General features: G+C 37.1%; 1 protein-coding gene across 4 annotated transcripts in view; it reads right to left on the reverse strand.

The window, feature by feature from the left end:
- MGAT5 (alpha-1,6-mannosylglycoprotein 6-beta-N-acetylglucosaminyltransferase) overlaps nucleotides 1-24,967 on the reverse strand; it is a 131,016-nt gene that overhangs the window by 14,025 nt on the left and 92,024 nt on the right. For all 4 annotated transcript variants that reach the window (XM_033003115.2, XM_033003116.2, XM_033003118.2 and 1 more), the window contains 4 exons: nucleotides 22,722-22,855; nucleotides 12,294-12,443; nucleotides 4,457-4,603; nucleotides 420-536 (listed from right to left, as the gene is read on the reverse strand). In XM_033003115.2, the coding sequence (XP_032859006.1) occupies nucleotides 420-536; nucleotides 4,457-4,603; nucleotides 12,294-12,443; nucleotides 22,722-22,855 (548 nt within the window). The remainder of the gene's footprint in view (nucleotides 1-419; nucleotides 537-4,456; nucleotides 4,604-12,293; nucleotides 12,444-22,721; nucleotides 22,856-24,967) is intronic.

Genomic DNA, 24,967 nt, shown 5'->3' on the forward strand with positions numbered 1-24,967 from the left:
TTAAGTGCCCTTATTACAGTTCCACACTGTAAGCGCACAAGCACTTCAGTGGCAGTTATGTCAAGGCTACAAAATCAGTCCAAAGAGTTGAGCATGTGTTTGGACAGCCCACAACGCTCCAGGAATCAACAAGGAAACTTCCTCATTGAATACACAGAAAATATCGATTGCTGTGTAATGTACATATGAAATGCACCTTTCTTTACAAATTCACTCACACATTTTTTTTCAGGTAAAACCCTGACATATCCAGTACTGATACATGGTAATCAGATACCACAGATACGTAATATTTTTTTTTTTCCCAATACCCTACTGAAGTGCAGCACTGTTTTACTTAGACTAATGTTAGGAAGCACTCTACATGTAGTACACAATACACCCTCGAGTATTGATGACAAACTGAGGCTGTTTCTCACCTTTTGATTCAAAATTGATTTCACAGCCTTCTCAACTTCAGAAAGATCATTGATGTCTACAGTCCAGACATGGGGCTTCCCAATGTAAACTTCAGCATAGGGGTGCTGAGATGTCAACTGAAAGGAACAAATGATATTGGTAAAAATTAATGTGTCAAGATACCCTTCCCTCTCTCTTCATCAGACTTTTTGGATGAAACGCACTAGGATAACACGAGAACTCAACTAGAATCTAACAGTCAGTGTCATTCCTTTATGAGTTATCTTTTAGATTTTCTGTGTTTAAATTGAGAGAGTGAATTTAGTTGGGAAACCGAAAACCAGATGATAATGCAGATCACAAGTAACATTTGTGCACCTCTGATTTGTGGCTTTGATCCTCATAACGACCCACATCACAGAAGACTTGATGCTTACTGAAATTACTTTTACAATGTGACCCTGCTTCCCCACAGCTCATTCACAGAGCAGCTCTGCGTTTTCACAACCTGTAATTGCTACCAGACCTGGTTAGACCTGCATGACTGGCTTCAAGAGATGTCATCCTCACCCTGTCTCACCTTCAGACAATGTTCTCGCCCCACCTCTCCTTCAAATTTCAAACATTTCTAAGCTTCTGTGAGGAGTAGTGAATAAAGAATCATTTCTATCACTTAGGATGAATTCCGACTCTCGCTCCTGATAGTACAAGAGTAATTTGACCTCAATAAGAGTCTTACCTGATATTTTGTACACCATTTTGTCAGAAAACAAATTCAATAAATACCCAAGTGGATAACTAAGAAAAGTTATAGCAGAGATTGCTTTCAGAACTAGCTGGGTGGCACTAAAAGTAATTTTTGTGACAGGCTGCACAGGAATGAGGAACATGCAAATGAGCACACTGAGAGGAAGCAAAAGCTGCAGAAGAGAGGGGAGTGTTTCACACTGGCCTCAGAAGACAACTACTTTTTAAATAAATACACACCCCACACACACCCCTTACAGGATAGATTATTCACAGACAATTTTTATACAGCTGCCTCTTTATCCATGATACAAAGAAAAATCTGGACAGTGCAAAAGATCTGAAGCAGGGAACAGTGCCTATTGGAAAGAGCCTTCTCCTGCTCTAGGCGTACACCATACTTGATCTCCTCCTCAAGTGAATGCAAGAAAATGTAAAAACAAAATCTTGCCTATTGCATTTTGGTTGGGGCTATGAGAAGCCAGTCTCATATGTGGGATCAGCTAGCATGAATCCGTGCTGTGCGAGCGGCGCTGCAGGGACCCTGCCGGCTCCCACCCCTGGCTGCAGGCAGCGGCGGGGCGAGAGCTCGCGGGCGGGCTGCGGGGCCGGTGACTCGGGGTGCTGCTCACAGACACCTCTCCTGGCTGCCTACACTCACCTGCAGCCCACTGCACTGTGCTCCCGTCGGCATATTCTAAATTCCTCCAAACAGCCCAATCCTTCTCAAAGACTGACCCATTCTAACCTTTTTCAATAGTATTTCTACAGCCACTAAAACTATACGTACTTAAAAATTTGGTTACTGGGCCTGAGTTCCCAAGGCACTTATGTCTGGACTTCAGATGGCAGAAGCTACATTCCTATTGCTTTCAGTAACAACAAAAAGCCTTCTACTGCACCTTTAAAAATATGAACATAAACCAGTGTTTTAAATTCAACAAAGCTTTAGGAATTATGCCTTAGACCACTCTTTCTCTACCATCTCAGACAGACAGATGGCAACATTAAAGCCCGATCTGATCTGGAAGACAAACAACCAAACTTCTCAGACTAGTAGCTGTTTTAAGCATTAAGAGTAACTAGCAAGATATTTTTATTGCACCAGTTATTCTACATCTATACTCTCAAAAAATATTAAGACTATTTCCTTAAACTGAAATGCTTTAATTAGCTGACGTTTAATGTTTCAGATATTCAGGACACACTCCCTCTGTCTATAATGAAAATCTGTAAGAATTCTTATAAATATATTTGGAATTAATTTTCTATTTTTTTTTTTTCTTTTTTTTACCTTCCTAAAAGCAGAAGATGGAAAAAAACCCCACACCCTCCAAGTATTCATTTCAACTAGATCTAGCATACAATGTTTTCTTTCTTTTGGGTGGAAGGGGAACACAGAACGGAGAAGAAATACTGGTACAAAACAAGCTGCTTGAAGGTGATTTTTGATTTTTCCCTGGCTTTTTCCCCTCAGTAAAATCATGTCCCAAGCCAAAACAACTGCTGATCTAAAATGAAAACTGTCATTTCCAGTTTTTGTTACTACAGGACCCCACCCTGGGGGTAGAGGGGAAACAGTTAACTCTTCCCCTTCACCCCCAGTAAATTCTACTTAGACTAAGAAAGAGTGACTTGCAATATTTACTTTACAGAAGTACTAAACACAGATTTTTATCTTCAAATTGGTCTATGGATAATCAATTTGCATAACGACACAAACTTTTTTTATTCTCCTTTAACACTTGAAAAAACTGAGACAAGGATTTAAGGACTTCCTGAATCCCAAAGAACCAGCACATGGATTACTGGCAATCGGATCTACATGCAGTTGTGAAAACCAGTTAGAGAAAAGGTTACTCTTAGGATAGGTCAGCAGAGCATGTGAACACAGCACTACTCGTGATGACCGTTCATTATATTATTTTGTACTAAAGCAGTCAATAGGGATTATTTTGCTGTGCAAGTCAGGTGCACAGCATTTCTATTAGTACCAACACATGCCAGCAGGATTTAGCACGGCATTCCAAGCACTAAAATTCCTACTGTAGAGTTAAGCGAGTCCAGATTATTTAGTGAGCCTGACCCGTCAGTGTCTAGGCACACAACAACTGGAAATGAGAGAAACAGATGAGCAACCCACAGAAGAAAAGCTTTGAAAGGTGCCATGCCCAAGGAGAAAGTTTAAACAGACTTCTTTTTCTGCTTACTGTTATCTCCTTTGTCAGCAGTGCAAGCTGTGAGAAGGAGAGAGTTTGAACTCTTGTCCTGTACAAGATGAATGCATAACCAGCTGAAAGGCAATTACAGTCCTGGATCATAAAATCCTAAGGAATTTACGTTCCTGGTTTAAAATCGGAAACTGTCCTTTGCTTATCAACTAGCTGGTGCTGCTCTGTATGCAATTTATATAAGCCCAAGCGTAACTTGAATTGGGAAATATGGCTATGCAAAGTTCTCATCACCTAAGTATTACCAGAGAGCTTTTCCTTCAGATATGTATGTAAAGAAAATATGTATATACACCTATGAACAAACAGGCAAAAGTGCCAATGTCAGAAATGGCTACCTAACTGTTAAATGCTTGCAAGTGACAGAGGTTGAATTTTATCTAAACTGAAGAAGAAAAATATTCCAAAGTCAGTGCCAGGATGAGGGGCTTGTTTACTTAGCCACTTTTTTCTCTTACTAGAGTCTAAATACACTGGCTGTTTTGAAAGCTTGAGGTTTGGTTTTCCTGTTCTCTCAGACAGTCAGTTCTCCAAACGTCAAGTGTTTAACCACAAACACAGTGGGCTGTGCCCATTAATACCTTAGCTGCCCAACAGTGCCTTAAGCAGGTCTTTTCTGGAGAAAAAAATAAAGCCCAAAACACATACAACCACCCACAAATGGCATTTTTATAATTTCCTCAAACACCTATTTACTTCCTGCACAGTACACAGTAATGTTTGCTTCTTCAACAAAATAAAACCGCTTTCAAATGACACATCACGTATCAGATGACACGATCTCTTCCTGGGTAGAACATCAGGTTTTCAAGTGAAACTTCAGTTTATGATCTATTGATAAGAATTAGCAGAATGTACATCTAGGCAAACCTAGGGGTAAAGCTTAACAGCATGTTAATAAAAAATTTTCATTATCCTATAAAAATGACTGATAATCCCATCGATGGCTAAAGAAAATGACAGTTGCACACCTTTTGCAATAAACTGTGAAAATTTATGCAGTTTTTCTATACTGTGTTATTAAAAAGAAATCCACAATATTATTCAATAAAGAAATTACCAAGATTGATAAAGCTTACCTCTCGGAGTGTAGGTTTGCCTTTGAAAAATTCTGTGTTCTTGCTACTTTTTGGTGGGTTAAATCTTAAATTTAGAAAAGCACATCCATTAGCAATAGCCTCTAAAGGAGCTGGCCCTTCGTATGGAAATCCAAGACCAACGAACAGCTGAAAAATAGAAATCAAGTACTATCTTACTTTTCGTTCTTTACAAAAACTGAAAGCTAAGAGCTAACTTAAACAATATTGCACTCTAAATGTACCAGCCTAAAAAAATATAACGTTAAGAAGAAAATTGGAGAAATTCAGCAGCTCGCCCCCTCCCACCCAAGCAGTAATGGAATGTCCTGTAAAACACAATTCGACAATAATCTTCTGTAATGAGCTGAGGTGGATTTTCATGGAGCTGAGGCAACAATAGACCCTTTCATCTATTTTTTTGGGGAAAAAAAAAAGTCATTTGGTGGTGTGACTCGTGTTGAAATAGAAGCGCTGGGGCTCTCCTGCAGGTACAGGTTTTACTACAGCAACCTCAAGGAACAGCTGCCCTAACTGCTTTCCCCCTCTCTCCCACATCAGCTAACCTGCTGGTTTTGCCAATATCAATGTGCCCCTGGCAAACTGATTAAGTCTTCTAATTAAAACAGTAGATGGCAGCAAACATCAGCTGAAGACACTGTGCCTCGGCAGCAAGAGCTTGCATAGGATTAAGAGGGTTCAATGCCTCCAAGGTAAACTGAAGGAGGAAAAATGCATCACAAAGCTATTCTTACATCAGCAGAGACTACAGGTGCTCTAGAAAAGGCAGTGCTTTTCTCCAATGTGAAGAAATTTAATATTTTTTCAGAATTGTCTGGCTGTTATTTGGGTCTTGACCCCTTTCCTGGCCCAACATAATTAAAACCCCTGAACAAACTATAGAATTCTTTATCTTTATTTGAATGCCTGTGTATAATGGGAGAATTACAAGTGTGATTTGTAACGGCAGTTCCTCAGCACTGATTCATGACAATGTATGTGTTTGTATATATATCTCTACTGTTTTTTTGAAGAAAATAAAGAGCAATCTTCATAACCATTAGGATCACGTATTCAGGATGTACGTATTCAAAGAGGTCAAATCATACTATTCTGCATTAAATTTTCTGCAACATGGAAGTGAATAGAAGATTCAAAACTGAAGGTCCTTTCTAGGAGCTGATCTTAGCATTGATGCATAAACCTGTCAGCAGTGGTTTTGTGCACAGGCATTGCAGCATCAAACATCTCCGACCCATGGCAACAACAGTGTAACATCTGAGTTGGCTCTTTTTAAAAAGAAACTTAACACTTCTCAACATAGTTGCAGACAAACAATTTTCACCGCATGGAGCTGAATATCATTATTTCCGTTTTCAATTTACAGGTTAAAAAAGACGCCTACTCGCAAAAAGTTTTTCTGCTATTTCACAGATTTAAATCTCACAGGAAAATCTCCAGTGGCTGATAAAAAAACAAGATTTGGAAGACTCTCACTGCTAAAGCTAGATTATCTAAATTTGGGGTTTATATATGGCAAAAGATATATTACTCTTCATGCAATCTGCACACATGATGTTACTTATTTAAACTACTCCTTAGTTCAGGCAGAAAACCAGCTGAGAACCAGCAATTAAAACCATCTGAAGTATCAATTCTCCTATGATCCTGTGTTTGTCTGTTATGTAGAGAATGCTGGTTTGTTTGCTTCATTTTTCACTTTTTTAATAAACTGCTGCTGTGCACTGCTGAACAGTTCTGTGTCTGACTGGTCCGTTTATTTAGGAGGAAGCTCCATGGGGAAAGAAACATGGTTTTATGTTTTGACAGCACAGAGCACACTGTCAACACTTAATCTATAATAAATAGCTTACCACCTGTTCCGCATCCATTTTCCAACCTTACCTCTAAGCAGCGCCGTGCCTTTGAAGAAAGAAAAGGCGGTTGTGTCTGAGCACTACAACAGTGCCTGTGTGTGTGTGTGCTGCCTGATGACCTGCAGTTGCAGCCTGGCTCCCAGCTGCCCACAGTCCCCACGGCTCCTCCTTTCAAACCTCCAAAATCTTCTATCGCTCTTCATCACATAGTCATCAGGTCAGTTGAAATTCCCAAACTGAACCTACACCCTGCTCCTGAAAACTGCCCTTTTTTAACATTCCTTGGTTATGGAGGTAGCATTTTTGTATGGTATGAAGAGCAAAACTGAGGAATAGCTTAATTGCCTGAAGAAAGTCACATTCATTACAATTTAAAAATCAAGGATTAGAGAACACAGTTCATTTCTGTAACTCATGGTGCTCTAATCTGCTAATCCTTTGAATTACAGTATCTTGTTATTTCCAGAAAGGCTAAAACAATCTGTCACGGTACTTCCTAAAAGTATGTAAAAAATGCTGCAAGTCACTAATTGAAAAAGAAGTGAAAAAAAAGAAAAAAGTAGAAATAACAGGCAGCAGTTTTCAGGTATGAGTGAAGCAAGCATCCATCAGTACAGCTGAGGCTGTATGAAAGCCAAGGCTCTCTCCCACAAAACAATAAAGATTTAGAACAGACTGTTTCCACTATTTTGTGATACAAATGTACGCTGTTGCCTCTAGCACGTAAGGAGCTGACTGTGGCTTTTAGGGTACTCTCTTACTGGATGCCCCATCTGGTAACACAGTCCACCATGGAGGTGCACCTTCACCCTATGGCTGAAGATCTATAACACAAAACTCCACATTTGACAATGCTGGTAACGTAACTGTGGATACACATGGTTCAGAAATGTTAGCCCTGATCTTACTTTGTTAACTGCAGCAGAATCGCTATGTAGAGTAGAATTCCTTTATGCTTTACTGGCTGATTAGTGCTTGAAACAATTTCATTTTCTGTATGTGAGCATTTTTCTCATCTTTCAAATGTTTTTGAAAGCCAGAACCATTATTTTTCATACAGTGCTTTAAGTGGGCACATGCCACCGTAGGCTCTGTATGCTAATGCTCCATACAATGAGATGATTGCCAGAAGTATTTTACCGTATAAAGGTATATCTAAAGGAGATAACAGCAAATAAATACACATGCAAAATTATCATTGTAACAGCAGTGTGGGTTTTTTTCTAAAACCATATTCTTGTTTGTAAGGTCTGCTACCTAGGTGTGTCTGTGCCTGAAGGTTTGTATGAATCAGAAATGGGGATTTGTATCTGTACTGCCTCCCACTTGCCCAACTTGAGTAAAGCAGGTGTTGAAACCCTTAAGCAGGAATACTTTGGTTTTTGTAAGAAAGGCTTCTTAGGAACATTTTCTGCCTTTGCAGTGAACTAAAGCCCTGGTTTGGAATTTCAGGCTTTTGAGTTGGCCACCCAGCATCAGGCCAGCCAAGATTCTTTTCTGATTATAATATAAGCAGTCCTTTCATGGTGTAGTAGCGAAGTGGAGACTTCTCTGACATGGAAAGTGCTTTACAACCACTCCTGTGAAAAAGCAGTATGTTTTTGTTTTATTTTTTGGAAACCACTGACTTTCAGTTGACACTAAGCAATTTATTTGTGGAGTTTACGGCACCAGATAGGACTATTATTAAAACTAGTACTTGAACAAACAGTCTTTCTAAATTACAGACAAAAGTATAAAATAAGAAGTTTTACTTCACTGACTGTAATTCTGACTAGCTGCATATTTAAGAGAAAAATTTCATATTCCAGAGACTAAATAGTTTCATAAACAGGAGTGTTTATCTTCTTCTCTCCCCTTTCTAACATTGCTGCACTTTATCTAATTTATTCTGTTGGGTTGGAAGGTTTATCACCACTTTTGTATGCCTCCTTACTGAACTTATATATTCTCTTATGAACTACAGAAACAGAAGTGTAGCAAAGGCTGCTGCTAACTACCTTGATATGCTTTTCTCATGAATATAAAATACTTTCTGGAAAAGTCAATCCTTTTGTGATTGAAACAGCTTTAGAGTAGAATCACTAGTTAAATGCCTTTTAAGCTGATTTTATGAAGTGTGTGGAAGTAAAAAATATATTACTTCATAAAATGACATATTAAAAAAAGAAGTTTGTTTTCCTATTTCTGCTTATCCAACATTGCAATGGGATTTTTCCCAAACTGTCTAAAGAAGGTGTTGCTTCTACTTTTATTAATCACCATTCAGAAATTGTAAATTCCATTTAGTAGAAGAATTTAGATTCCCTCAAAAATTAACAGTGACTTGAAGTAAAAAGTTGCATCTGAAACTTTCTTGAAAGGAGGGATATTTCTCAAGAATTCAGTACTGGTTTTTCCAAGAGAGTCTGGTCCAACTACTCCAGCTGCCCACTTGGCAAGAAGCCACATAAGTTGGCAGGAAGGCTGCCAGCTCGCCTACCCTATTTTCCTCTGACGTGATGAATGGCTTTACATCTTCTCATTAGGAACTGTTGACATGTCTCGTTTTTGTCATGCACTACACAGCTGAACTAGCCACGGTGAATCTCAAATAGCCCCCTCCTGCTTGGAAAATGCACTTATTCTGAGATGCGTTGCTTTATAGCGCACACCAGAATGAAATGGCAGCTGCATGCTTTTGAGAATAACTGTCTCCTATACCAGCTACTGCAGAAAGACCACATACATTTTGGGAATGCAAAGATCTGATCAAGAATCGTGACTGAGCCATCACCTATTGGTATTTTGCTGTCTAATGGCAAAATGAAGCAGTGCAACATAAACTGACACTTCTGAGTACACTAAACTGTGTGATTTGTTAAATTATTATTTAGCTCTGACTTTCTGAAAACTAGATCATTTGTCAGCTGACCTAACAAAAACTTGCTAACACAATGTTGAAATCACAAACAATGAAAGACAATCCTTGCCCTTGGATTTGAAAACGTATGTTTAGTAAAAGAAGAATGTAAGTTTCTGGAAGCTTAAAGACAAAGTTTGTTGCTTGGAGACAGCAAACAGCAGGCCTAGATGGTTCAAGTGAGCATTGTACCCACAGATGTTACCATCCCTGAGCTACGGCTCTGATTATTCACATACTTTCAGAACACTGATTGTCTAGTGACAAAACCCCATAACTAAATTCATTATGAGGCTCTGGTCACGTTGCCTAGTGATTAAAGTGATTACGATTAAAAAGTGTCCTTGAACATCACTGGATGCATGTGCACACATACACAAGGCTCCTTGGGGTACAAAGCTCCTATTTAAGTCAGCTTGATTTTTGTGGAAAACCTGCATTTATTTTAGCAATTCAACCCATGATCCATTTGATATATATAAACACAACTGACCCACATATGCAGCAGATGGCCAGCAGAAACAGGTGAGTGGTGTTTTATGCTAAGCTATGTTAAAGTATTACCTTTTAAAAGATATCAAAATCTGAAACTGTGAATGTACAGACAACAAGAAGATTAGAGCAAGTATGTCTGTTGATCAACACTAAGAGGCAACCATATGCTAAGGCAGAACTGCCAGTGTACCTATGAGATACTACACATCAGCTAGCAAAAAATAACAACGTGAGAAACAACCCAGAAATCAACCTCCAACTGAAAAAGTCCAAACCAATTAGATCATAAATCTCAGCTTCCACTTTCAATCTCAGGACTCTGCTGTTTTACTTTTTCTGTTAAACTAGATATATTGGAAGAAGGAAGTATTAGACAGGAATAATAACTGAAATGCATGATGCAGTGAGCCATATTTCATTTCATTTTGTTGCAACATCAGAAACACATTACACTCCCATTTGCCTGACAATAATAAGTATTAGGAGAAAGGGGTGGACTCTTAACTCCTTGTCATCAGGTCAAAGTTTTGTTAGCCTGACTGCATCATAAATAAATAATTTCCCTAAAAGGAAAACAGCTTTTCCTTTTAAGTTGTTTCCTAACAAAAGCTCAGAAAAACTGTATGAAATTACTGGTTTTAGACTTAAAAAAAAAAAAAAAAAAAAGTTTAAGAAAGCTTGTATCAAAAGATAATGTGATAAAAACACTGGCTTCCTGATACAGAGCTTTGAAACGTATTGATGTGTTTTCTCAGTGCCATCTAAGAAATGCAGCAAATTCTCAAAGCATTTTCCCCAATGTTAGGAAGAAAAAACGTAAACCAAAGCACAACAATAGTATAGAAAATCATTAAAATCTAAAATGCTTGTAGGATTCTGAAAACAGTATGGCATAGATCCATGCTTTTCACAAAAATACAATTTGTGAAAAATAAGCAACTTGCTGATTTCAAGGAGTACTTGCACAATCACAAGATAGTATCATCCATCTGATATTGCAATTACTAGTCAAAAACTGAGTGAAACTACCCTGGCTACTTCCTGTGTCACAAAACCCACATAACTGCACTGTGCTGAGCTGCTTAATATGTATGTATCAACTTTAATTTGTCCTAAATTGAATGTGTCCTTACATTGCACCTTAGAGCACAGAAAATATAACCAGTAACTATAGATAGAGGAGCTATCCACTTAATATTGAAAATCAAGCTTTTTAGTGTAATACATGTTAAATGGCTGCGAAAGACTTGAGGAAGACTTACTCAAACATAACTATTATTATGTACTGCACTTTGTAAATTATAAGGACTTCAGTAATTCTACAGAAGTCCATTAGCTTATTTTACTACTTCCACGAATAGAACACTTTTTATTTTCAGAAAGAAGTCACTGTTTGTGCTTGGGGTTATTACAATGTCAATATTCTTCCCACATTAGTACTATGATTAACACAGTGATTTCATATTCCACACACGCAAAAGCTGTGCAATGTCAGTATTATCTATGACGAAAGTAAATGTTGACTTTTTAATCTGCAACATTATGTGTATCTGTATGTATCCAGTACATAGACACAGTGGTTTCCTTTAAAAAGTCATAATTTGCCAACAGCTGTCACACAGAGATGGCAAATTACCATCATTTTCCCAAATATTTCAAAAAGGAGATCTCTGCAGTTGTGTGGGAAGACTGGGAGGTGCTTGCTTTTTCTTCTTTTTTTAATAGATTCTTCTGCAGAGGTGCACAGCAAGAAACTATCAACAGTGGGAAGTGGTGCAGTTCCACACATTTTGCTAATTTTAAACACACAAACCACTGCTCTCACCAACTGAAAGTTAAACATCCTATTTAAACGTAATCTACTAAAGTGTTTTAATGTTGTGAAGTACCACAAAGAATACGGGAATGGCACAGAAGAACCGCCAAAGCATTCTAAGTATGGGGACAAAAGTTATTTATTTCAATGTATATATTGTCCCTTATCTTGAGTTCCCTTGACTATGGGGCCACAGGCAAAGCACACCACAAAAAGCACACTCTTTTGCTTGTTCTCTCTGCACAACTGAAGTGGAGGAAGGAACAGAATGGTAAATGAAGTGCTTGCTTTTCTTCTTTTCTCCTGCAGAGAGTAGGGTCACTCTAGGTTAAAGTCATCGGTAGGGCAGAGCAAGCATGCCTACTGTACAGCTTTCAGGTACTACCTAACTTTCACATCAAGGATGTGAAACAAAGCACATTCTCAGCTGACAATCTCCTTAAGCCAAATATCATGTTTAAGAAAATAAAAAAATGCATTTAACCATGTTTCTCAAGCTGGTTGTTAAATGTGTCTGTAACCGTAGGTTGTCATCCCTATTTTCAAATAATAGCTGTCAATCCACAAAACATGGACGTGATGAGAAACATTCTTAGCACACACAAGACAACTTAAGCTCCTTTACATTTGATCATTTATTTTTCCAATGCTTCTAAATTAGGAGCTCATTCGTAGGAGGTGAAATGCATGCATTTCGGATACTGTCTGTCTGTAGCTATTTCTGCCACTACTCCCTCTTGACAAACTTACTTTGGTTTCTCTCAGTAGAAACTGCAAATCCCGCCCACTGAGTATACCATGGTTTTTTACGTAACCAGGAATATAAATGGTGCTTGTCCCGTGAACAGTTCCATGGACTTCCATATAGGTGTGGATGATGTCCAGATAAGCCTTCTTATCCTGTAATAGCAACAATAAATTATTTTTAGTCTTTACACATTTCAAGCAGTAGCATTCAGTCAGAATTGTTTTTTAATCTCCTGTACCACAAAAACCAGAAAGAGAAGAAGTTCATTAATTCTTATATGTTCTCTATGATACTTGATCTTTCATTACATTATTAGTTTTGCTTTCTATAGACTGGAAGAAAACTGCAGATTTTTTTGTTCATAGTATAAGTAAATCAATATCAAGGTCCTATTAATTTCTAGTTGGACAAAAACCAGGTCAACATCAGATAGCTGTAATCTCAGCATGCCTAAACAATACTTGGCCTAAAAATACTAAAAAACTCATTTTGAAATATCAAATTTTCACTGTTTTTGTCAGAGATGCAAAATATTTAGTTATTATAATCTTTGTAAGGAAAAGATAAATCTCACCTTAGTAAGATGCACTCTTGTCAACTGAATAACTGAATACACATCTTTACCTAAATACCCAGTATCTGAGTCCCATGAGATACAAATATTCCACTCACCTAAAGTTTTAAAGGCACTTTGGAAAAGACCCAGAGAAGAGTAATGGCGTTAGGGATGTATTTGAAAAAAAAAAAAAAAGGCAAAAAAGCCCCATAGTACACCCTCCTATTTTACAAACAAAAATTACTTTAATTTTCAATGCCATATGTTTTTTGAGTTTTAAAGACTATCAGCATTCCAAAAGCAATTAGTTGTAGACTGTATTTACAGCCAGTATGCAGCACAGATCAGAGACACTTTTTCTCAATATTTGCACATAGTCTTAGTAATAGCTCTAAAATCAGGCAACAAGTTTCTGTACTTCTTGGCAGCAAGAGAGTTTTTAAGAATTCTGCTTTCACTCACTATTTTGTCATGTAAATTTGGTACACTGTTCCTCCACAGCCCTGTGTGAAAGCTGGCCAACAATTTTAGTGAAGTTCATTCAAAGGGCAAGTAGACTGGTGAAAATCTTGTCTTTTCAAATCTTGTAGGAGCAGTAAGGTATCAGGCCTAGCTGAATGAACATTATCGCTTCTTAACACTTCTTTGCTAAATTGATTGTTGATATACTTTCAAACACACAGCTTATTTAATGTCACATAATAACTGGCTTCTAGCTTTAGCTTGCTCTACTGGTGATGCTGTTTGCAATGAAGTAGGTTGCCTGCCTCATTATTAAATCGCCCTGTTCTGGTAGCTGTGCCAAGGCTGCACCTGTCAGACAATGTCCTGGGCTAAGTATTACATAAAACAGCATACAAATGGAGACAAAACTGCCTTTTTGTTTGATGTGGCTGCTGTTATTGTTAATTAACACAAATTATTTACAAAACGAAAAGCTTGCTCCATTTTTTATTTTTCCTTTTATTTCAAATTTTAATTACTCTGAAAGAGATGTTCCTCCCATTATTTGTAAAGTAGCATAATTACAAACTGCTCTCAAGAAGCTCATGTATTTTGTTAAGAGAAAATTTCTTGTAGAACTTTTTCTTTGTAAATGTGCAGGAGGAATACAAATGGAGTAGCCTGGTATTGTTTCCAGAATACAGCAGTGGTTTGTCACTGGAGGCATACCTTAATCCTGCCTGCCTGGCTTTTAGAACAAACAGAGCCTGTGAGTTAATGTTTTGAATGGGAAGAGAAGTCAGTGAAAGACAGGTACTGCTGACTTGATGTGCCCATAGTAAGAACACTAACGCACTTGCCTCAGATTTTATTGGCTCATGTCACACAAACTGATGACATGAATGCTCTCTAACTCAAGAAAAATACAAGCAGCAGGCAGCTAGAAAGAACAAAACCAGGATTACCTAAAATTGCACTTATTTTAATGATTTCAACAACAATTTTACAAACCTGTTACAGAATATTTAGCTGCTCTAAAAGAAAATATTTGTCACTAAAATTATTTAGTCTTTACAATCTTTCTAATGGTTCCTGAGAAACTCCACTGGCTGTAGGATTGTTGAAGATTTTATATAGGTTCAAAATGCAATTACGGAAGAAAAATCCATGAGTCATTATTGAACAGACACACGCACCTTTTGGCCCCAAAAGTCCATGAACCACTTGTCTCTGGTGGCTGTGAAACATGCCTGATTTCACATACTGCCTTACACATCAAGTTTTGGCTATTTTTGGAGTGACAATACCGGACTAGATAAATCTTTGATCTGAACTGGCCCTGCTACCATCTTACTATATTTATTAGCTCATTTTCAAAGATGAATGTAAAATGGACCAAAAGAAATGGAGCATCTTCACATGCGTCCTGTTTATATGCGATGCCAATAAAAATCTAGAGGGACTCTTGAGAAGCATCTGTGAAGTTCGTTGCTTAAATTATGCTGGAAACACTCTGATACATACAATGGACCTTGAATTTAGCTCAAAGTATTCCCCAAATCATCTTGTTAATAATGAAGTGAATCTTCGTGCTGTATCTATGTGCCATCCCCTACACAAATACCGGCACTTGATTGCTACAAAACAGGGAACAGAGAATTAACAAAAAAAAAAAAAAAAAAAAAAAGGAGTATACTAAGAAAGGATGAAAAGAACAGGCTCCCAAGCTCTATTTACAGCACTATTTTGGAGGGGCAGAGGGAGGGTTTTTACTTAAAGTCTTAAAGTTACAAAACCATGTAATAAATATTACTAATACATTTTAATTAACCAAGCAGATATACAAATTTATACTTAATATATAACCAATCAATACAATTTAGGAAGGCAAAGCAAAAGCAGTAATAAAATCAGCATGTTTTAGGCATCTGTGCAAGTACAAACAAAATATTAAATTAACTATCCATAACCTTAATTGGGAACATTACTTAAGCATATGACTGACTTCTTTCGTGATTCAGAGTCTAAATCCACAGATAAAACATTTAGTATCCCAAACAGCATCAATTCTTTCATAGATAATATTTAGAAAAATAATGGACTTTTAAATGGTGTCACTGGGTTCCCACCTCCACAAGATAGTGTAACTACTGTAGACAGTGCTATAGAGTCTATAGAAATAATTTTTCTTCACAGATGAAACCTTATAGATAGATAGTCATAAGGGATCAATATGTAAAAATTTATGAATTAGTTTTCAAACCACAGGAGTCAAAACATGAAAAAACAACACACGCAAGCTGAGAAAAATCTTTCATCCCTCAAAGAGCAAAGCTCTTTGTTTTAATCAAATAAAATTTTTAAAGGACAATCGGAACAAAGAGCAGCTTATTTCCTTTATACCCTGTTCATAAAACAGTTTTAAAAAATCTTTATTTTTGAAGGAAACAAACCAAAAAAAGCCCAACCAAAACCTCAGAAAGCACAATCCACAAAACAATCACTCCATTATTCCCTTATTCACTTTGAGTCAAAAGCAACTGCTTTCATAATCATCTACAAAGTACCATAAAAATACCATTAGCACCTTATACCTCACGCAAATCTCACTAACATTTGTCTCCTTTTGCATTCAAGTAGTCCCGAATTTCCACATCTCTTGCAGAAAAGTGTTATTTTGGATCATAAAGGTATATATTTTAAGAAGTCACTTCACAAAAATAATCAGGGCATGTAATTCAATTGTAAACATTAAAAATATTGACTTAGAAAATGAGATAGCATAAATATGGCATTTATAAATAGAAAGGCTACAAGTAAATAAATTGAGAAATGTGATCTGCAAACAAAGTACCAACACTCCTTCAACTGCTAATCCACTTCCTGAGTTTGGTTGCTAAGATGTAGATACAGATATTATCTTAAAACATTTGAGAGTAAACTCCAGATTTTTACTTTCTGCAAAATGAATTCAAAGAGAAAATATCACAGACTGCTGGCTAGTAAGGCAAAATCAACATCTCTGCAGAGTTTGTATCAGACTGTGCTGTTCACCCATGTCTGCTATCCATACTGCAAATCTAGACTTCAAGCATGAAAGATAACCACATCAAAAAAATGCAAATTATTTCTCCTCAGAATAAAAATGGAAGTGTAATGGCGAGTAACAGTCATACAAACCTTTTCTGAAACAATTTTTTAGCAGCTAAATTAATATGCCATTCAAGATAGTACTTTTTGTTGATCATTGACTGCAGAACTGTTATTACTGTTCGTCAATTATTTCCACCTACTTTTAAAAGCATCAGGATAAGGCCTTTCTCATCAAAGAAATCAAATGACAGCTGTCTGGTAAGTCTTTCCCTAGGACAGTGTTGACAAGAAGAAAGTCTGAAAGGCTAAAATTTTAAGTTTGGTGGGTGAAAAATTTAAGTATAAAAGCTACAAAAATACGTGGTAGAAACACGATGCATTAAGAGCTAAACTCTGCTTTTAGTTTTCTTATTGTAGTAGATGGTGGTAATTAATAACTCTGCTTAACCCCAGTTTGTCAGTCTGAGATAATTACAGTATTTTGTAATTTTAGACCATTCAGGTACCCTCACAGAACGCCAGAAATTCAGCACTGAATGAAACTAAGCACCACACGTGCAGAAATGCCAACTACATTACAGAAAAGCTTGGTTCAGAGTCCTAAACTGATTTGTGGGTTGAAAGTTCAAACTGCAGAGTGTATGTAAAACAGCCCATATACCCAGTCTCACTTTCTTACATTGAAAAATTCAGAAGACAATGGTTTTATAAAGCGTGACAAATGGAACTCTGAAAATTAAGTACTGGGATAGATCTTTGTGTATATCCTAAATGTATACCATTAAGTCTAGAAGTCCTAACATTTGGCTGGTTATTTGCCAAAGTCCAAGGTAAGACAAAATCCAGTGTATTTGCAATGTATGACAATTGAGATTGTGACACAAACATAAGATTGGAAAATCTTTCTTTTCAAGAACTGTCACGCTCTCAGCGACTTTAAGACTTCATGTCTCAAATACATAAAATACACATTAGCACATACATATTATTTATTTACACATATGTATTCTTTGCACAAAGAATGAATAAAATATGTCAGTAAAGACTTGGGTTCTTCAAGATCTGCCAGAAATCCTGCTTATTCACTTCGCTGTCCTCATCTTTATTTATTTCATACATTATTTCTTGCAGTTCTTCATCCGTGAAGTTTTCTCCCTTTTTTTTCCCCCTACACTGAGGTTTTTGAAAGATTTGACAATTTCATTGTCATGTAATGTGCACTAACACTTCACCAGGAATTTCCTGTTCTTTGGATGGAAACGTCCAGAACTAACAACGAGACATATTTGTGCACTGTAAGTGATGAAGCACAAAAGTACAGGGGTGCAGAAGAAAATAGGAGCTGAGACCACAGGAGGAAAAGGTTGTGTTATTTTTGTGACACTCAAATACTAGTATATGATTGCATTAATTGGTATTGTAAGACCTCACTAATTCATTTTGCAGCTGGAGAGTTCTGCAAAAACAGAAGCTGATCATCGACCTGTCTGAAGGTAAATATTAATGGAAAACATTTTCTTCTTCCTTTCTTTCTTCATAAAAAATTAAATTCTAATTTTTCATAATAAATATTGAATAATAAGCTTTCAACGGTGTAGATACAGATATCCTTATTTGCTGTACCTAAAGGTGCTCATTTGTCTTGATTTACTTGGGTTTTTTGATCCATACTTCTTTCAGAAGCAAGTGGTGAATTTCAGAAATGTTGCTGAACTAAAGTGTCTGGCTCATTTCAATTCGTTATGTGGCATAAAGCAGGACAGTGCTCTTGGTGACAGCAACTAGGGTAAGTTTCGATTGATAGATAAGCCCACAGTGCTGCTGCAAGTTTGGAGGAAGACAAAATAAAAACACCACGAGACAAATTTATGAGTGTACTGACCACGTGGGAGAGAAAGTGAGAAGGATCTTTTCTCCCTTTCCTTATGTTTCTTTTTGTTTAAAAAATGAAATTAAATGTTCAGCCAAAGTATGTTGCTAAATATGAAGCATAAAAACCAATCAGAAGGGAGGGAAAAGGCAATGCTGCCAGCAGTGAGACGCTGATCTCTGCACGTAACAGAACTATTCCTAGAAGTATAATTTTTCCTCTCTGACTTCTCATTTTCTCCTTCCCACTTCATGCAAGAGGGCATACGAGGGGGAAATTACATACGTCACATGGAGCTATAAAGGGGAGACATTACTAAGAACAGCCTTGGTTATGTACTTTCCCATTGAGAACAAGCTAAACGTAACCAGTTCCCATCTCTGATTCCTCAAAACCTGTTATGCAGACAGTATACACTTAAGAAGACTGCCATCTTGTCAAGTGGCATCAGCAACAAACTCACGTTATTTTGCCTTTAAATATATAAAAATTTTTAAGACAGCTCCAATAAACTATAATAAACTGTATGAAAGCAATCATCATACAATTGTATGTTATGCACTGATGGCTATTTTCTGATGCAAGCAAAATTCTGACTTGCCTTACAGCACCACTTTCCCCCATCCCCCACCCCTACCCCCCGCCCAAAAAAATAGCAGATAGTGTAAAATGAATCTTGACTCTCTTTTCTTTCTAGGATAGAGGGTAGAAATATTGGAATAGCATGAAAGGAAGTTGCAGGAAGAAGAACAAAGAAAAGACTCAGATGGAAACAGGAGCTAAAACGACATGAAAGGCTTCAAACATTCCCTTTTAATTGAAATGTTCTGTAATTAAAGCCAGTTTTGATAATGGAGAGCATTATGGGTTTCACTCACATTTCATTCATTCCTTCTTTTTCACTTAGGCAGAGATAGGACTCTCTTAACTCCTTAGTACTGGCAGAAATCCCAGACAAACACCCAAACCTTTGATTACGACAAACACAAACAAAACTTGGCAAATGTTGCCCTTGATAGCTTACCTCTGAGGATCACCTTTAGAAATGTGGCAAAATTCTTCAGAGACTCCTACTTGCAATCCTCAACCCACTTAAGACTGATTTAGTTATCAGAGGGAAGTAAACAAGATGTATCTTACAGTCTCTGCAGCTTGCATCCTTCCTGACTCCCAGCAGAATGTACCCAGACTTGCCCACTGTAATATGGGATGAATGCCCCTGGTCTCAGTACATACATTTTTTTCTGTATCCAGCAGAGCTGACAGAAGTCATCGCTGTATTTCTCCCCCTGTTACTCGTCATGTTCATACCAGGGTTTAGCCCCACTAAATGATGTGGGAAGACAGAACATTATATATAGGCAATCTGTAATTCTCTAGCTTCAGAAGCCTGGTTAGTGTACACAGTTTGAGCAGGTGGTCTGAGCTAGCCTCAGCAACTCTGCCCAGCCATGCAGCAGAGATGGGAATATGGGGATTTCTAGCAAAGATGAAATGATAAGTAATTTTGACTTCCACCCCCCCCCCCCCCCCAGGCCTAGCCAGACACAGAAAAGGACCCATGTCCCACAGCTATATAAAACCATAATGGCTGTTAGCTATTCTAGGCCCATCCCCAGGGAAAAAAGGTCCTGTTCATACTTCAGTTCCATTTCAACCTGCTTGGTTTAAAATTAAAGAATTTATTTGCAACTGCTATTCCCCAGAACTACCTCAGTCTGGGTACTCCTCTCCCCTCCACACTGTGCTTCTCTAATGACTGACCAGACCCAGCAGTGAATGTATGCTGTGGAGATTATACTTTTTGTTAATTAGTCATGTTCAATTTAAAGAAAAGGAGCAGGATAAATAGATTAGTCTGGTTCCGTACAAGCCATGATGGCAGATGAAAAGAGCATTCAATGGGAAAAATGAAGGAACCACAAAATAAGCAAATTACACAGACACAAGATCAGTTCAGGCTTTCTGTTGATCACAAGGATTGGATTTTATCACTCCAGATAAGACATCCCACAGTCACCAATTCAAAGCCTATCTGCAGTGATTGCACTTTCTGTACCAGTGCATATGGGCATGATTGCAGTTACAACCTGCAAGTTACAGTTTTAATGTGCTTGATGTTCCAAGCATAAAGTAAGAATTTTAATATGGCCAGGTATTAAGCCATACATGTTGGAAGAAACAAGACAGGCAATACTGATACAAACAGAGCAGTGACTTGAAAAGCAGCAGTTCTAAAAAATGATACAAGGCTCTTCTTGGTTGAGAAGTTGTCTAAACACAATTTCCTAATGATGAAAAGGGGATATGTCTAACAATGCATAAAGTATTTCTTTTTCATTTGGTGCTGGTATGGCCCACATACCCTTTGCTAACATTCATATTTCAAGAGCAGTGTGAATAATCTTAATAAGGTTCAGAGAAAACAGACATGTGAGAACACTTAAGGGTGAGAAAGCACAAAGCTTTTAGTGGTTCAGCATATGGAGGCTTTTCAGGAGACGACTATGGGTTACTTTGACCTCAACCCATCTATTCCTACAGGGAAACAACAAAAACATGGTCAGCCCAGTAGACAAAGTCTGTAAAAACTACTAAGACTGGAAATTACCATTTGGAAATCTGTACCAGAAATAATTCCCGGTCTTAAGGGAGAAGACAATTGTTGAAGATTTTACCAGAGGAAATAGCAGGGTTTCCATTGTGTGCTATTTTAAAAATCAAGACTGGATGTTTTCTTCCAAAAAGCCATGTTTTTGTCTTAATCAGCCCATGAATACCCTGTGTATCATAGAGAATGTCAGACTGGACAATCACAGATCTCCCCTCTGGGCATATAAGCTATTAATACATATTTCTGAATTCATGCAGACTGAATAAACTGAGAAAGATGTATATACGTCAGTGAAAAAAACCCTGGTGACTAAGCATGTCTTTTGTTCCTTAAATCCAACTAGTATTCAACAGGTTGTTCTCCTGATATGCACTACAAATCAGGTCAGGAAGCATAGATGATTATTACATGCCAATGTTCCTGAGAGACTGATAATGAGATCAGGAACTAAAAGTACAAGAGTCTCAGCCAGGAAAGACTTGAATGAAAGGATCCCAGCTCTGCTTCAGCATGCTGCAGACAGAAAAGACTGCAGGGGCATATTAAGTCATTCTGTGCCATAAGACAAACTGAATAACTATCACAGTATTTACTACCATGCAAAGCAAAATTTCCTTTTAAGACACAGATTACATGGCTTAGTGCAATAAACCCAAATATAAACCTGAGAGATCACAATCTAATACGCAGAGCTAATATACACGTTTCTCAGCACAATAGCCAAGAAGCATTCAGCTCTACCTTTTTGCTACCACTGGCAACAGTCTCCCATTTCTCTTTAAGTTTTTGTTTTGTTTTGTCTCACAGATGGACCATTTACTTGTAGCTATCATTTTTCAATAATTTATTCTGTATGATCACAGTTATCAGACTAAATGTTGCTTCTGTGGTTCAGAAAACTGCACGATCAGTATTCTTATGCCAATGAAGAGAAAAGGAAAGAAAAAGTGAGATACAGGTGCTCTCATACTGTCATATTATTTCCTCCTATGTATGGCACAGCATGTACTGATCAGTTCCTTTTTCAGTTGACAAGAGGTTTAAAATAAGGTCTTTTTAGGAAGGAGGGAAGGCATACAAAGTATATGGACACACAGAACTTGAGGTAACATGGAAGAAATCCAGTTATTAGTAAGTAATCACTTTTCTTTGAAAACTGCATGAGGGAGACACTCCCAGGTGTGGGAGTCTGGAAGAAGGAGCTCCAGAAAAGGACAGTGGACAAAAAGCAGAGACCACTGTGAGCTTAACAACACAATATACATGAACTTGGTGAAAATATGACCAAACCCCAGTGTTGTTATTCTGATGTTGTTAGCTCTTGTCTGCAGATAGGAGACAATGCAGTAATTTTTAAGAAACAAATATTTAAGAAACAAAACTCTGATATTATTACAGGGAGATAAAATGGGATTGAACACTTCTAGGGCCCTTAGTGAAATACAATTTCCAGTTCAAAATGCAGTGCATTCTTGGTTGTAAATATAAGAAAATAAATAATTGAAAGACACATTTGCTTATGACTGATTAAAGTTCACAAAGCTTCTGACACCTTAAATTTCCCATTACTTTTAACAGCTTCTGCATTTTCCAAAATTATTGTGATATCAAGACTATAAAAGTTTATTATTCTATCAGAAAGGTGTACATAAATATCAAAGGATCCACATCTATCTAGACAGAAATTTCCTCATCAGAAGACTTCAAAATATTCAATTCAATTATTTAAATACGTTTCTTTTCAGAAAAATAACAATAGATTTAAAGAGAATGGATACTTTTAAATTTAGAGTTATGCTTTATTATACTGATCAGAATATATTTGCTGAAGTATATGAGCATAGAAAACTCACCTTCCAGAAATTATCTACTTTTCCATAAACGAGAGATTGATTCTGCCTTTTGATGTCATTAATGTGTTTAATGTCACTGGCATTCAGATGCTGCTCCACTACAAATCCAAGGAAGCTGTTATCTGGAGTGTGAGCTGTAAGAAACAGAGCATATTTAAAACCTTTTAAAGTATCAGTTAACGCTACAAAAGCATGAATGTTATCATAAAAGTAAGTATAAGGAATATATTATTCAACAGATCACCTCCTTCAAATTCATACTGAGAGATACATTTGCTTGCTTTATTATCAAGAATAGTTCTTATTAAGTCCTGTTGCATATGTCTACTGAAATAAGTAGTGATTTTCTGGCTTGTTTCTGACAATAAAAATTCTGTAGCTGGAACCAAGGCCAATGATAATGCCTTTTGTGTGCTGAGCTTTATTTTATTTATTTTTATGTTGCTCAATGTCATAAATAAATTTTAGTAAATTTCCTGGGTTCACAACCTATATTGGAAGAGCTAACACCAACTATCCAACTCACTGCATATTATGTATCCATGCTACTTACTAGCCTACAAAATCACACTACGGAGATCAGAATATGAATGTCAGTGCTTAATTCACTCAGTTATATCTATCATAAAATATTGAAAGGTGACAACTGAAGTTGGCAAAATTATTGTTCATCCAGTTCCCAGACAAAAGAAGTGTATGCAAAGGACACACAATTTACTCTTAGTTTTCTATATTATTTTTAGTCTTTGTTGGTCTTTTTCCAGCAGTGATATTCAGCAAAACTAGCCACTGTTCTCCTCCTATAAAGACACAGATGTATAGGCTCATTAAAACTACATTTTTTTTGTCATTTTGGTTTGTTTGTTTGTTTTTCTTTTTGTAGACAAGGTGTTTAATTAGAGGGATGGAGTCCAACATTCAAGGCTCCGGGTAAAAATCCATCCCTACTATATATAAACTATTCTAACTCGTGGGATTTTTGTCCTTCTCTGAAAAGTGTCATAGCCTCACAAGTTTACATAAAAATAGGCTGCAATAAATACCAGGATCTCCTCTATAAGCCTCCCTCAAACTCTGGCACATGAGCTGACAACTTCCTACTACGCACATTTTGCAAAGTTAAAAAAATCCAAAACAAACAAACAAACCCCCAAAGACAACGCCGCAGGCACTTTGATACATGCAATGCTAATCCTATAGTCAGAGTTATTAAAAAAATAAAATTCTATTGCAATTATGAAGTTTTCCTTTTTGATTCTTGAAAATCAGCCAAGTGGATAATGCAGTAGAACAGAGAAACCATACACAGTGTACACTTCCCTCTGCCATTACATTTAGTCTTTCAAATGACAATTACTCTTTTTCACAAAAAATGCCTCAGCAACAGCTAGGCACTCACTTAGACCCAAGGACTTTTTAGAATTTAGCATAGCAAATGGCACATTGCAAATATGCCTGAAAAGGGGCATTTTTCCATCCTTTCATATTTTTGGATGAGAGACTGCATTCAAAGGAGAGGAAAGGGAGTACACACTCAAAAGAAAAATAAACCTTTGTTAAAGTTAGCACTTAGAACTGGTGGAATTCAGTGCCCTCAAATGCCACTGACAGGAATCAGATGGATTTTTAAGCAAGATCTTGCAGTTTTAAAAGTACCAGTGCTGTTATTTTGCATAAAAGAATTTAAAATAAAAAAACATAAAAAGGGAAAAAAACCCCTCATGCTTCTGGAAAGCTCAGAGAGCAGTCAAGTATTTGGTACTATGCCACAGGTTTGAATATGACTTGCTTGTTGCTCAGTAATAATTCTCTGCCCTTATAATCAGAGTTCTCAAAACATAATAGAGTCTGGGGATCTTGGGAAGCTGTCCAGGGTTCCAGACTGTCATAAAATCTTTATTGATGCGTAACATGCACTTTTAAACACAACCCCATAAAGATGGTGCTGTCTCTGCAGCAGAGAACAAAAAACAAAAAGAAACTTTAAATATCAGAAAACATGCTGACTCTTCTGCACCTAATAAAAAAGCAGAAAAATCCTTGAATAATCTATAGCACTGGAATCCCTTGTGCTTCAGAATTAGTTTTCTTGCAATCTATTTACCACTTTTCCTGCAAAGGAAAACCCACAGTCATTTCCAGTAGTAGAAACTGGAAATGGTTATTTGTTGAAATTTCAATATTGTCATGCTCTTGTGAAAATTCATTATGAAGTGATTTGCTCTGAACAAGAGACTGTATTAGTA

This window comes from Tyto alba, unplaced genomic scaffold (assembly GCF_018691265.1).
Source record: "Tyto alba isolate M040663 unplaced genomic scaffold, T.alba_DEE_v4.0 Super-Scaffold_7, whole genome shotgun sequence".
In the NCBI taxonomy this organism is placed as follows: Eukaryota; Metazoa; Chordata; class Aves; order Strigiformes; family Tytonidae; genus Tyto; species Tyto alba.